The sequence below is a fragment of the Ptychodera flava genome, chromosome 22 (genome assembly GCF_041260155.1).
Source record: "Ptychodera flava strain L36383 chromosome 22, AS_Pfla_20210202, whole genome shotgun sequence".
Lineage (NCBI taxonomy): Eukaryota > Metazoa > Hemichordata > Enteropneusta > Ptychoderidae > Ptychodera > Ptychodera flava.
Genome location: NC_091949.1, coordinates 3,587,087 through 3,602,102, shown reverse-complemented (window position 1 = coordinate 3,602,102; position 15,016 = coordinate 3,587,087). Strand labels below are relative to the sequence as shown.

At 35.8% G+C, this 15,016-nt stretch overlaps 1 protein-coding gene across 2 annotated transcripts in view; it reads right to left on the bottom strand.

Annotated features, from left to right (window-relative positions):
- The window catches only part of LOC139122476 (synaptotagmin-15-like), a 95,073-nt gene that overhangs the window by 35,965 nt on the left and 44,092 nt on the right, over nucleotides 1–15,016 (bottom strand). For both annotated transcript variants that reach the window (XM_070687873.1, XM_070687872.1), the window contains exons 2-3: nucleotides 5,859–6,051; nucleotides 3,751–3,938 (exon numbers count right to left, since the gene is read on the bottom strand). In XM_070687873.1, the coding sequence (XP_070543974.1) occupies nucleotides 3,751–3,938; nucleotides 5,859–6,051 (381 nt within the window). The remainder of the gene's footprint in view (nucleotides 1–3,750; nucleotides 3,939–5,858; nucleotides 6,052–15,016) is intronic.

Below are 15,016 nucleotides of genomic sequence, written 5' to 3'. Positions count from 1 at the left end.
CGTATGTACACCAATACCAGCGCGTTATTTATTATAAATACGTAATCCTTCACTCTTTATCAGCTACTGTCGAGTTTATGGGGAAAAAAACGCGATTTAGAGACAATTGTCGCCAGCAGACATGTGTTACTAGCCACAGTGTTGAAACACAACACGGCAATCAAGTAGAGGACTGCAACTCGGATTAATTGTCAGATGTCGGATAGTTTGGTAGGTGGGTGGATGGCGGAACGCCGAGTGATATTCGGCATTTTTGTGAGTACATGTGTGTAGGTTAAAACAACCGGTGTTTACGTATAAATGAGAGGAAACTACAACCCACACTTGAAGGAACAAACGTCAGACAGAATGAAGGAAAGGATAAACTTAATATACAATTATGCAGATAAATAATGTTAAGGAGAGAAGCTGACTGTGTTAGCAGACGATAGGTTTTACAGATATATCGATAAAAATCCTGATACCGTTAACCTTGACCTATCACAGACAATCGGTGAAAAGTCAAAATTTACATATGTCCAGGTATTTAATCATTTCTCTTTTTACGAACTGAGCTTCGCTGAGGCCGTCTGAATTTTGCAAATGTTCGGATTTTTTAAACGTCTGTAATAAATTTATGTCTACCTTTGGTCAAAATTGTCCAATTATTTTATAGCAGGGATCAACAACCCTGACATTGGCATGACAGTAAAATTTTCTACTAATAACTTGGGCAATTTTAACTCTGAATTCTGTTTTTAAAAAGATGCAGAACAAATTTATTACAGCAGCCTCGATGTCGTTGTCTCATTACATTTTGATATAAGAAGCCATAACTGAAAAAAAATATCGAAATGTGATTTATGTGTATGGAAGTCATGTTTCTTTGAAGATACCACGTGCTCTTAAATTGCCATTATACGACATGAAATTAAAAATCTAGCGCGGGGTAAAATGATGTTCACCTAAAAAATGATACGATATGATATTAAAATTCTGACATGATATTAAACTGTGACATGACACCAAATTGTATTAAACTTTCATTTTGACTTGATATTCACCTGCTAGTGTAATTTACTCAGACTTGTAAAATGGTTTTAAGTTCATTTAGGGTCAACGCATCATGAATCAGTCGTCACATATACGGTTTGCTTTATGGCATGGAATTTGACCATTTGACTGCAAAGTGGGAAAATTCAATTGAGCATTGCATGAAGCAGTGTTGCCGTGTATGGAATTAATTGGTATGGTTCTTGCACTTCCATCATGCTCTGCACAACTCATCAAACATGTGACCGGAGGCCTGATTAGTCATACCGAATGACACCACCTTTCACGATCAACCCATCCTTGAACATTCAACATCAAACGATTTATTTTGACTTGCACGTAGCAATCATTACCAAGGCATTTATTTTACGGGGTCTGTTAATCAGACAGACTTCTTAAATATCAATGTAATATTTTATCGCTAACAATTTATTTACTAGGGATTATACTTTGCCAATATGCAATGGATAAAAACACGTTTCGAGTTTGCGGGACACGTTTTTAGAAAAAAAGGAACTTCATCTTAATGTATTTGTGATCCTGTCTGACTGCATTTAACTATCACTGAACTCACACCGTAAACTAGACTATAAGCTAGTTTTTTAATGAAAAAAGAGACAAAAATTAATTTTTGAGACCACCGTTGATACAATATTCGTCGACGAAATTCTGAATTTGTAGGTTGGCTTCGTACTATTTTCAAATAACCAAGAGGTCACGAGGTCACGAAAAACAAAAGGGACTTCATGATGTACCTTTTGGAGACACTTGTGCTCAACATATTCATCATCAGCTTGTAAACGATTTATCTATGCAAGGAAATGAAAATAGGAAACCATAATTTGCTATGGCTTGCAAGAGGTCAAACATAGCAACCACCTAGAGCAAGATAAACCTGAGACATGTTGCTGTAAAGACTACATATATCAACAACCAACGACGACTTCAATTCGGAAAGCTGTACTGGTACACTTATGATTAGCACTGTAACCATTCATTACTGTCATCGATAAGTCATCCTTAGATGCAAAACAAACAATAAAACAAACAGGGATGACTTGAAAAGTTTTAGGTGCGAACATAGGGAATTTCTTACATGTCCGTCCTCCGGGATGGGATGGGGATAGAGGTGTCTTGATCTCAGCACAGGTTTCTTCCTGCTATTGTTTATTTTAATACGTTTGACTATGATATGTATTGCCATTAAAGATTTCCACTGCCAACACTTGGTTAGCACTGGTTTCGTAGCCATTTCTTTTTTCATTCTCCGTGTCACGTATTTGTCCTTTGACAATCTTACGCGAAGATTTGTCACTGTGTTGCGTCTATTATCTGATGCGTTTGATTTCCTAATGCGAGCAAGCAAGCAAGGGTAAATCACTGATCTGTGGATGCTGTCACTAGATTATCACCGGATTAACTTTGACAAAGTCAACAACGAACACACCAGCAAGGTACAACAGAAGTTTATATAAACTTGTATAAACTTCTTCCAGCGTTATAATAAACAATAATAATACAAATTAATTAGTCAATTAAAAGTAAGTATATCTGTTACTCAAGTTTACTGCATCTAGCAATCCTAAGACGATTGCTAGATGCATGGAACTTAAGTAACACATGTACTTACTCTTGACAACAGTTGTCAGATGTCACCCGACGATTGCTACGGCAACATCTTTGCAAAATGTCAGTTACCGAAGTTTAATAAAGTGGCGAATATGAATTAATAGCCAGACTTGTCTTTGTCGTGGTGATGGATCATTTGCATATTGGCCGAGATTAGCACCTTTCGTTTTCTTATCTGACAGGTAATGAACTCAATCTGCGTACTTGTAAAGCAGCATCTGCCTTATGTCATTTTGTGTACCAATCAAATTCGGGCGAAGACATCATCGGGTCACAAACACTTGTGAACATCTTTACAAACAATAGCACGCATGGAACATTTACAGGAAGCGTCAGCATACACTGACAAACTTACAGCTTGTTTCCATCGTAAATTGACGCCATCTGTGGTATGGTGGTGTGTGTGTTGGAAACTATGCCTAGATTACTGGTCAAACTTCGAGGCCGACAGTCGACACGAACATTATGAACCCGCTTCGAACCCAACAGCATCCAATCGACCCGCAGAGCTGTGCCGAAATAGTGTAGTTTGTTGTCACTCTACCGGTATAGGGTACAGCTACCTCCATGGTTGGTGTCACCCAACACGCAGCGCCATAGGATTCCATCATTGGCACGGAATTGTGAGTACACTGAATCTGTTGCTTCTATGTAAAATTTTATCTCCTACAGATTGTTTCTATCTATCGATACTTATACACGTACACACATGTAGAGTTTAATCTTCCCTGATATCTCTCTCTCTCTCTCTCTCTCTCTCTCTCTCTCTCTCTCTCTCTCTCTCTCTGTATTTTCTCCAAGAAAATACATTCGTCACACGTTTTAAGAAATTCAAACGTTTATACAATATGTATGTATGTATGTATGTATGTATGTATGTATGTATGTATGTATGTATGTATGTATCTATCTATCTATCTATCTATCTATCTATCTATCTATCTATCTGTCTGTCTATCCATCTATCTGTTATGTTTATGGCCTAGTCGGATATTTCAAAGATCTAACGTGTCCTTCAAATAACACGGTAATACAATGAATTCGTCGGGAAATTCTTAGTTTAACAGAGGTTGGATCAAATACACTTACCTGGAATTTCAGTAACGGAAGACCTTCGTGATGGAACAGGGGAATTCGGTTCAGAATCACTACCTGTACCATTTGTAATAACACCTGTGTTGTCCCCCTTATCCTGGTTAGCAATAGTAGACAATCGAAAATCCTGCATCTCTCTCGTGGGAGTCGTTTGAGGCACAGTAAATTGTACAGGTTTGATACTGCGGAAAGAGGATATCAGTCGAATCCAACAGTGAATCTTTAATCATGTAAAACGGTAAATTATACAGAATCCATACCGTTGAAATAGATTATCAGCTGAAATCCAATACTTAACCATTAATCATTTAAAATTGATAGGATCCTGCCCTTCATATAGCAAACAGCACTGCAGTTAAACAAACATCGCAAATATAATATATTGCACCACAGTAGTATTGCATGTCTAGTAAAATTTACCTTGTGACATGTGAAAACCCTTATCGAAATTATGGAAATATTAGCATACATATAATTATGCCAGCGGATCCTGCACTTGATGTTCGATGAAGTTCCGAGTTAAATGTCATTATTCATTATAAATATAGTCTACTGCACTTCATGCCTGAAGCAACATTTCAGTAGCTCTCCTATTTCGAATTTGACCGTTGACACGATTCAAATACAAGTATTCGTCATCCGCGACTGTGCAGAAGCTCATGAAGCTAAAAGATTTATCGTGAACATGAATTTGCATAGGCCGTAATCAAGAGGCGAATTCAACATCAAGCAACAAGAAAACGAATTCTACATCAAGCTACAGGAAAACGAATTCTACATCAAGCTACAGGAAAACGCCATCGTCGAACTATAAATGGTAGTGGCTGAGCGATTACTTAATTAACTTTAATTTTAATCGGCTTTATAAGTTTATTCGTTTGTAAAGAAACACAGAACAAGGTATTTGCAAAAATTAAAGGGACTTTATAAGTACCAGAAAGTTTGCAGAGCAGTGATTTATTTGATAATCACAAATTATAAACTAAGTTGGACCTAAAACGAAATCAACGTCGCCGTTTCGGATTTTGAAAACAAACATACTATACTTAAACAATTACACGTTACATAAGTTTGGTCGCGAAGTGTGCACTGTTTTACGCATCACTTTACTTAGCGACTGTCAGGTCAACAGTTGACATATGCGATCCGTCGTCGTTTTTAATTAATAAAAATCTGGTAATTATATTTCAATTTGTTTATAATATTTGCGTTACATCAATTGCCAATGACCAATTAGAGAAGTGCTTTATGATCGCAAATTTGGGACTTTGTCACGGTTGCCAGCCAAACCAATTTGTAGTTTTCTTTAATGAGAAACATCGTGATTGTCTGATAAGTTGTTAATTTAAACCACAGCAAAGTGGCTTTGCTACTCAGACAGATGGTATGGTTTGACTAGATCTTTACTGATACAGTAAGCGGTTTTCCGTGTTCATTCAGGGGTTCCAAACTGTGTCTCTTGCGTCATCGTACAGGAAGAAAACAGACACCCTCCCTTTTGTAATGAATAAGTAATGATCGTTTCCCTCGACAAGCCTACACTTGCTATGTTGCCGTTATCAAATTGTCCTCGTTTTGTAGACATGAGGCATTTGTGCTGTCGAAGTCACACTACTTAACTGCGCCGAGTACATATATTTTTGTGTCATGTACTCTCCACCGTTCATACATCCGATATCTTGCAACTATATCTACACTTACGGTTTTTCCAAAGCATTTGGAATAGAGAATTAAAATGGAAAATATCAAGGGACGAAAAGTTTAAATATAATGCAAAAAGCTCTACCGAAATTGCAAAACCTAGAAAGGTTAAGTAGCGAATTGTAATACGGGAATTTTACTGGAGGAATAGAATTGTACATTAGGTAATAGGTCATTTACGTCATTATGTAGCACTACAGACGCGTTATCGACGCGAAATATGTCTCAGTGAATTGATATGCACGTAAATGGTGTAAAAGTGGCGATGCATTGGCCATTACATTTCTTATTTTGCCATTTGCCAATAGATTCCTAGATTATGATATATTATGTACGTCATCGTCTGTTAACTAATCTGCATCAAGTACACAGACCGAGCGAAATATGTTTGACACACTTACTCTAGGGTTGGTGGAGTTATTCCCTTGCCTTCTATTTTCAGCATCGGTGGTGAAATTTTTGTGTCCTTTCCGATTCTTTCATATTGAGACTGACTACTACATTTTCGTCGGTACACTTTGTAGAGCAGGAACGCCACCGCAAACAGAAACAAAAGTCCGCAGACAACGGCTGCTGCTATACCGGCAACGGGAACTGCAATGAAATGTATTGTAAGGTAATTGATGAATATAAAATATCAAGTTTTATTTACCATGCAAACACCTCGCAACCAGACAAAAATGTACCTATACAATTATCGCCATCTGTTATACAAATGTACAACTTTGCAATCCATGATGATTAAATGCTTCGAAGATCGTCATTGCTTTTAACCAGTAGCAATTCCAGCCAAGCAACAGCCCGCAGTGACATTGACCGCTAAAATGTATCACCAAGGACAAAAATGTTAAGATATTGTCCTTCTAAGATATTGTCGATTGTTAATGTTTGTTTAGTTGGGCCTGCATGACAACTATAACTAAAGTTGTCTAGTTATTATTTCCTGTTCTAATCATTAATCATGTCCATTAACAATATCAAACTCTGTCGTCAACATTATTTGAAATAATAATATCAAGTACATTTGCATTCTCTTCGCTGGATGTCTTTTTGGTCACACTTCTTTTCATTAGAATTCCAAGCAAATAATGTGTAATACATGATAGGTGTTGTTATTGTGGTCCATAACACGGAGAATAGTTGTGAGTGCACAAAAAAAACCTTCACCGTATTTTACGAAATCGATAAAGTAGCACGAGGAATAAAAACGTGTCGTATTTCACGATATCCCCGAAGTGTTAAGTCCAACTTTCGAAATATTAATCTCCTGATAAAATGTCTTATACTATTTTTCTCAACACTATGGCACGTTAACCTCAACGGTACAATTGGACTGATGGTCGTCGTGTTTGATAGATTTGCTTGGCCATTCCAGTGCTCGAAAATTAATGTGTTACTCAGGCGTATGCAATCTACCTTCCGACTTTAACACGTAGACCTAATTGTATAACAAATACATTGGAATTGCGCCGTACTGTTGTCTAACATGGTTGGTTGTACGCAGCGCCAGAACAATTACTGAACTAGTCATGGAATCTCGAAAGATTTCTGCAAGACTGCAGCAAAGTCACTTGTCCTCATCAATAATCATGCACAGCGTTGAAAACAATATGTTTCCCTCGGTCTCATAAGATTTCAATGGCTACGCAGACTTGATTTACGTAAGGTCACTCACTAGTCTAGTCATACAACCGACTCATTCTTCCATAGGGACATGGCGTTAACGCCCTTAGAAAATATTTTTCAACTCGAATGCATTATGACGCTATGAATATACTTGATATACAAACTGTAAGAAGATAGCAGCTAGTAGGATAAAAAATTTAATGATATGGGGACCTCAGTATGTTATCAAAGGAGACTAATCTTGAGACAGAAATTTAAAATCAAACAAATTAAAACACTGTCGGTAGATTTCGTCCGATCTGTACTGGAGGTCAAAATATTATCTTCATATAGTGTGAGTATATTTCTCACATTGGTATCATCTCAGCAGCAAGACGACTGGTTGGAGAAAACCCTAATCAAGGTGTTAATAAGTCTGAAATATAATTAATAATGGCATGGTAGTGAACCTATTAATACTAATTTTGTTTGTATCAGGCCGGACAAAATCTACAAATATTACACTTGATTATCATCAACATTGAAAAGGGTTGAGCAGGGAAGCGGCTAAAGTTTTCGTTAACGATTACAAAAAATTGGGGTTTTGGACGGACACCCTCTCATCACATATATCTTCATCATACTAGCATTTAGTTTTTAACTTTCCCTATAAGTATATGTCAAGCCAGGTGTTTCTGTGGACTTATTTCAGCTAAATTAATTGAATGAATTTCTAACAATGCAATTTTGCATCCCATTTTAGCAATTAGAGCCCTTTCAAGTTTTAGTTAAGTCAACATTTCAACCGTATCTTCAAAATTAGCAACATTACCAGTACTATTAAGACAGAGATATTTGTATCAACAAGTCATTCATAAAGCATTAACTATAGGTGCATAATTATTACAGGATGTCAGAAAGTTTGATATGTTGAAGGGTAGCCGCTATTGAGACTCATATGCATACCTCATGAGAATTCACGTCACTGTAGTTCAAAAGTAAAATGTTTTAAACTCCTTGTATGTTTACAATCAACTCTTTAAGTATCTCATGAAACCGTAGAAGTCAACCTGTAAATGTATCGAAATAGTGAGAAACATGTTCGTTGCGTCAATATACAATTATACAATATTCACAACGAATAGAGCTGTTCTCAGCTTCCTCTCCTATCCTATCCTATGTCAGGGTTCTCTAGAACATGTCCACATGGATCATTTTCTTGCATCCCAAATATCCACTCGCTTCTCCTCGTCTCCCACTAATGAGAGCCAACCTGATGGCCACTTATGGCATCAGTACATGTTTTCTATTGTCGTCCATCTTTGCAATCCTTTCCTGACATTTCAAATCTGGTGTACTTATTGATCAGATAACGACATAACCAACGTTTAGAGTAGTTAATGGTTTCCACAGAACGAGAATTGTCAAATCTTCAAAACGACAGAAATTTGCACGGAAGTTAGGGTATCTGATTTTATGCAATATTTTGCCCCCATCTTGGCATTTACCTATATCAATATTTTACGTGGGCATTTTGAACGGATAATCATCTGTGCGTGAGGAGCAGTTTATATTTTCCATAAAGTTTCAAATCACTGACGTTGCCTCAGAAAGTTCATCTTCAAATCGGCCTTTTCTTAATCTCTCTAATTCATCTATACCTACCTTCCACGATCATGATAATACTAGTCAGATATAACTTTCTCCCTCATGTCTACCCATCTTTAAATATCCTAGGAAAATCAAACAAGAACATTTTCTAACGTATGTTAATGTTGCTTTATTTTGAATCTGGTTCTAGCTTCATAGACTAAACAGCAAACAGCAAACATGCTTCAAGATTTGAGACATTTTCTGATAAACCTTGCTTGTATACACCGAAGGAGTTTGTATAATTAGTGTATTTTGGACAATTGCAAAGTGTCTAATTCTCGTTGGGAGACCAAAGTGGGAACATTAAAGGAAGACCCCGATCCAGTAATACAGCGGATTTATAAATGTTATTTGATCTGCAGTTTGAACATGACTCTAAATTGTTCAAACCGCTTTGCTTCTTTCTGTTTGCAACAGTGTGAATAGACATTTTAGAACCAGATCTTTGTTGCTTTTATTGCCTTTGGTTCGGGTAACGTTAAAGAGTATTAAGGTTTCTGATATCTATGCATGATACTTACTGTAAATCCGATTGTTAAACAATCCTAATCACAACACATGGTATTCCTGACAGAAGCCCTGATTTTTCTAAGTTGTCTTGAGAATGTCTTGAACGTTTCAACCAAGGTCCCTCCACGGTCTCCTCCTTATGTTGAGGGACCGTGTTTCAACATAATAAATCACTCTTTCATTAAGCTATCGATTGCACTTCGTCTAGCTTGTGTAGACAAACTCAGCATTCCGATATTTATACATTTTTAGGGGCCAAAGCCCTATGGGGCTTGTCCTCTATTGTATTTACTCAGGATCACTTCTTCCTCTTCTTCATCCGTAAATTATTTGCAAAGCTAGATCTCCAAAACCGTAGCCCGCAGCCTATTTAAACTTGCAGGGCTTATTAAATATACTGAGTATTAGTGCACCTGACCCTTCATATTTTGATTGGTCACATGACCTGACTGTTATTATTTATCAAAATGTTTGATTACACCTCCTTTGCATAAAAATTAAAAAATCAAAAATCTGTTACGAAACTTTTTAGCCCATACTCCTTAGATGCTACATACCAAATTTCAAGGTTATTAATCATGCCACTTTTGAGAAGAAGATTTTTAAAGTATTATTTTTCTGATTTTTCAATGACTGAGTACTGAACAATGATCGACGGGACCATAATTGCACATAAAAATTTTGAGGATGAACTTGACCTATGACCCTGCCATGTTCCTGCACCTTATTAATTATGCACATATCTAATTCCAGCCTTCAAAATAGACCTAGAGTTCTGATGTTCGGTACACAGGGACAAGTATCTGTATAAAGGTTTTTTAACAAAATGTCACATGACCAGCACATCCTAAACCTCATTTATAATGCACATATCTAATTCTAAGCTGGATAATAGAGCTAGAGCTCTGATTTTTGGTACACAGGCATATCTTTGGGAGTAAGTATTTTTGACAAAATGTCACGTGACCTCGATGACCTTTGACCTCAAATATACTTATATGCCTTTAAATCAGTAGCCACAACAGCTATAAAGTTCATATTTGGTTGCATGGTAGACTTTCCGGTGCCACATCATATGCCGCATTAATTATGCACATATCTAATTCTAGGCTGGCCAATACAGCTAGAGCTCTGATGTTTGGTACACAAGCATATGTATGGGAGCAAATATTTTTTACAAAATGTCACTTGACTTCAATGACTTTTGACCTCAAATTTCCTTCTATGCTTATAAATCATTAGCCACAACAGCTTTAAAGTTTATATTTGGTAGCATGGTAGACCTCATAGTGCCATATCAAGTGCCTCATTAATTATGCACATATGTAATTCTGGGCTAGGCAATAGAGCAGGACGTCCGATTTTTGGTACACAGGGATTACTATGAGAGCAAAGATTTTTTACAAAATGTCACATGACCTTGATGACCTTTGACCTCAAATTTACTTTTATGCCTCTTTATCAGTACCCACAAGGGCTATTATCTTCAATATTTGTATGATGGTAGTCCATAGAGTGCCACATCCTTTACCTCATTAATTATGCACATATATAATTTTCAGCTAGCCAATAAACCTAGTGGTCTAATTTTTGGTTGACAGATGTAACAATAGGAACAAAAATTTTGTTGCAGAAAACACGTGTAACTGAGATGACCTTTGCCCTCTCTGATGACATTTGCCTTCTTTTTCCCACCTAAGATTGCTTTGGCCCCGGCATCGTTGCTTGCAGCTATATTTATGCATTTGTACTATGATCAGTAACAAAGTTTCGTGGTATACAGGTAAGATGTTGTGAGACAATGTTGTACAGTAAATAAATGTAACTTCTTCTTCAAACACTTTGACTTTTTTCGATTGCTTCCAGCAGCAGCAGAGGACAACTCACTCCTGTGATAAATTTAGTGACTTGAGATACCAACAATACTCCAGATATCATGGAAATGATATGACAACAAAAGTAAACAACTTAAAAGTCTGGTTACAGCAACTTTTTGAAACATCCATAAGACAACAAAATTATACGTGGATCGCTAATGCTAAAATGACACTTGTTTCGTATAATTCTCCTGTTTTCTTTCTCGGTATCAACAGTTGTTGCTTTGAAACGACTGAAAGGAAAAAACAATGTCACATAGGCGTACACCATTGCAATACCAGTAAGATTTATGGGTACACAATATCATATATTCTAAGTAACTAACATTAATTATATTTTTATATGTTTTGATACATTTGGGCAGAGCAATCATTTTCGAGGCAAAAATGACAATAACAAGGAATCGAATTTGTATACGTATGAACTGTTTTGAAAACTGTAGTGAATGAACACATTTATTTGAACATAAATCCCAATATTCAGCTTACATCGTACATTGACATGCTTCACTACGAAATGTATTCTATGGCCTTCGGAATATATCTTGAAGAAAATTGTTCATCATTTCAAACATTCGGATCCGATGATTTTCCAGGGTTTTAGAATGGAACATCAGATGCCTAACATAAACAGCAAGGGGAATTTTATTTCTTCTGCAATAGTAGCATGCTTTACTTTTTTACCCACTCGAACATTTCATTTTTAAAAGGTTGTCTGTAATCTGATTTGATAATGAATATTTCTGCCCAAACAAACTCTAAAGATTGTTATCTCATGTGAGTTTGTTGTCATTTGATTTATGATGGTGTTTTTTGCTCTCCTTGTTTCCTTCGTTACTTTTAATGCAACACACGGGTTTTAAAGGTCAAAAATAAAAACAACTGTGTCAAGTTTATTATCATCTACTGAAGTGGTCATCTAAAAATAAAACCTTTTTCAGTAAATATACACAAATTTGTATAACAGCATTCATTTGGCAATATTGTTGGCATATGTCAATGTCTTTGAATAATCATATTATGAGTTTTATTGTCAAATTGTCACAGGTCATTGAACCGTTTCAAATGAAATTCTTTTCTATGCGAAATCGTGCGACAAAACCTCTCGGTAACGTTTCTAAATGTAACCAGTGTACCTTATATATATATATATATATATATATATATATATATATATATATATATATATATATATATATATAATATATATATATATATATATATATATTTCCAGATAATATTATCATTTCATGACACTATTTTAAATCATAAGGCATTCCACTATTTTGTGTTCAAAGATAATACAAAAGCGGTTTAATACTTTCTTCATATGAACTCATTGCACCAAGCTCAGCTTTGACAGTTCAAAGTGTTAACAAAGCAACACTCATCCGTAATTGTGCCATGTTATGACGATAGTACATTGATCTGGCTTATGCATGATATAACAGCAAACTTATAGTATCTCTATTTTTCAGAGTTTATGCACCATAATGTTGTTACAGGCTGTCTCAAATGTGTGGCTATGTAATGATTGTTCACGAGGCCATGACGTCTTTATTACCAAATGGGGCTAATCCTTCTACATTCACAAAATCCCATTTTACATAACAGCTCATCTAAATATTGTATAGTACAGCAATAGACACAATTGAAAAAAAAGTAAATTTAGAGTATCCTAAGCAATAATAACGCCGTAAGATGTAATGCAATTGGAGACGCAAACAGTGGTTGAATAATTTCACATATATTTTTCCGCGTGTGTAAATCTAAGGCGATTCCACATTTAGCACGCTTTTCTCCCGTCCATAACACCTTTCTTTCTTTTCTTCAAAAGTTTTATTTGATATAAACTAATTTATCTTCTAGACATTTAATCCTAATAATTTAGGTGTTTCCACAAAGCTCTTTTTGAAATCCTTTTAAAATCGTTTTGCGCACAATTTTATACTTCTGCTTGATTTTTATCGGTATTCCTCTTTTATTTTAAAAACATTTTAAAATCGATGCAATATCAATTCATTTTATTTGCATAAAGTTATAATTTATTCTTATGATTGTTAACTCAATACTGATCCTAGAAATAAAAAAATGAGTATGGAAACGTGAAAACAAGCAAATGAAGAATAAGCCCCTTAGTTGACATTTACATCTTATGGATCCATGATTGTCTTATATTTCTTATAATTTGCTGCTAACCGAATACTGTATTTCTATTATGTTATGACGAGTCTCTCCACGTAGATGATACGTACAGCATGCCTTCCCACTTGGATAGCGTAATCATTTCACCTTGTTGTGTACGTCATAAGACACCGATTTCAACCTTTCACGGCTTGTCGTCAACAGTTAACTGCCATATAATCTACAGTATTCTCAGTTGAGATCACACAACATGAATCTCCCCATGCAGCCTTCAAAACTGCCCATTTTGTTTCAGTTCTACGACCTAATATGCCAACCTGATACATTATCAATCCACTTAAGCTCAAATGAACACAGTAAGCATGGCCAAGAATTTTGAAATACCAGTCATAATTGAATACTTATATGTCCTGGAAATGCAGACACTCCATATATGAATAAAACAGACCTTTTTGGCATATTTGTGACAAAATGATCTCACCGTGCTAGATATGCTTTTCCATTATCGAAAAACTGAGTTAGCTAGGCGACACAGCGTATGTATAGTGACGAGACACTTCAAAAATTCATGACACTGAAAATGTTATTGCTTCAACCACAAGCAAATACAAAACTATCGCATCCCAACTTACTCATTCAAAGAAATGAAAACTTATTAGAGAATTTCCAATGCCTGTATTAGACTCCATTCATATGAGTAGGTGTAGACTAAGCGTCCTCAGAGAGTGTGTTCATCATCTAGCACGGTGGCGAATACGTCCGAAAGGCCTTTTATAAGCTTTACAGGCCAATGGCGGGTAACCATATTCTGCGCAGCATGTTAAAGATTTCTTCTACGACGGAAATGAGAGATATGCCCCCTGATTATAGAGCTCAAATAGACTATTTAGGATTAATACAATTGGCGTAACAGAAAACAATTTTTAGTCAGAGTCACATGAATAACCTATTACAATGTAACAGTGTATGATTTTCAAATTTTCACGATACATGGTTTACATTTATGGGTAACAAACTTCTATGTTCTTTGTTATTCAGCTCTGCTACTTAAAATGTAGAATATGCAAACAAACAATCTTGGCCGTGTAAAACGAGTTTCATGCAATTGCTGAATAAAGATGACTATGTTTATCAATTATTCCTGCACCATCAGTATGTGTATGCCCTGGCTTATTCAGGTATCAGTATACAGGTATCTTCATACAGGCTGGGAACACGTTTATACTTTATTGAATAGAGTGAAAACTTTGTAAAACCTTCACATTTCCATTCTGACCTCATTAAGATTATACAAATTCTACGAATTCTACGAATTTCTGTATCTTAATTTGGTCAGTGTGGAAAAGTCAAAGTTAATGGGAACAGGCTTTACATTGATATGAGACTTGTTGGTAAGAACGTGTAAATGTCACGTATAAATTATTTAAGCCTTTGTTGTAGAGCAAAATAGAATCATTACTTGACGCCCAATCTCAAATCGATTATTGTACAAAGAATAGTAGAACATGCGTCAAAACTATCACAGAGAAGCTAACAACGGTGTAACAAGGCTACAAATTCCTTTCTTTAATTCAATAGTAACAGCTGAAATACAAGACTTTTACACTTTAGTAAAACTTTAGTTGTCATCGACCGGCGATACGTGCTCATATTTGACATTTTACAAAACTGCCTTTGTTTATTTCTGGTACACGTGGATTTTTGTGATTATCAAATATATATTTCATTATTTTCAGTCACTTACATATTGTTTACATGTACAAGTACTT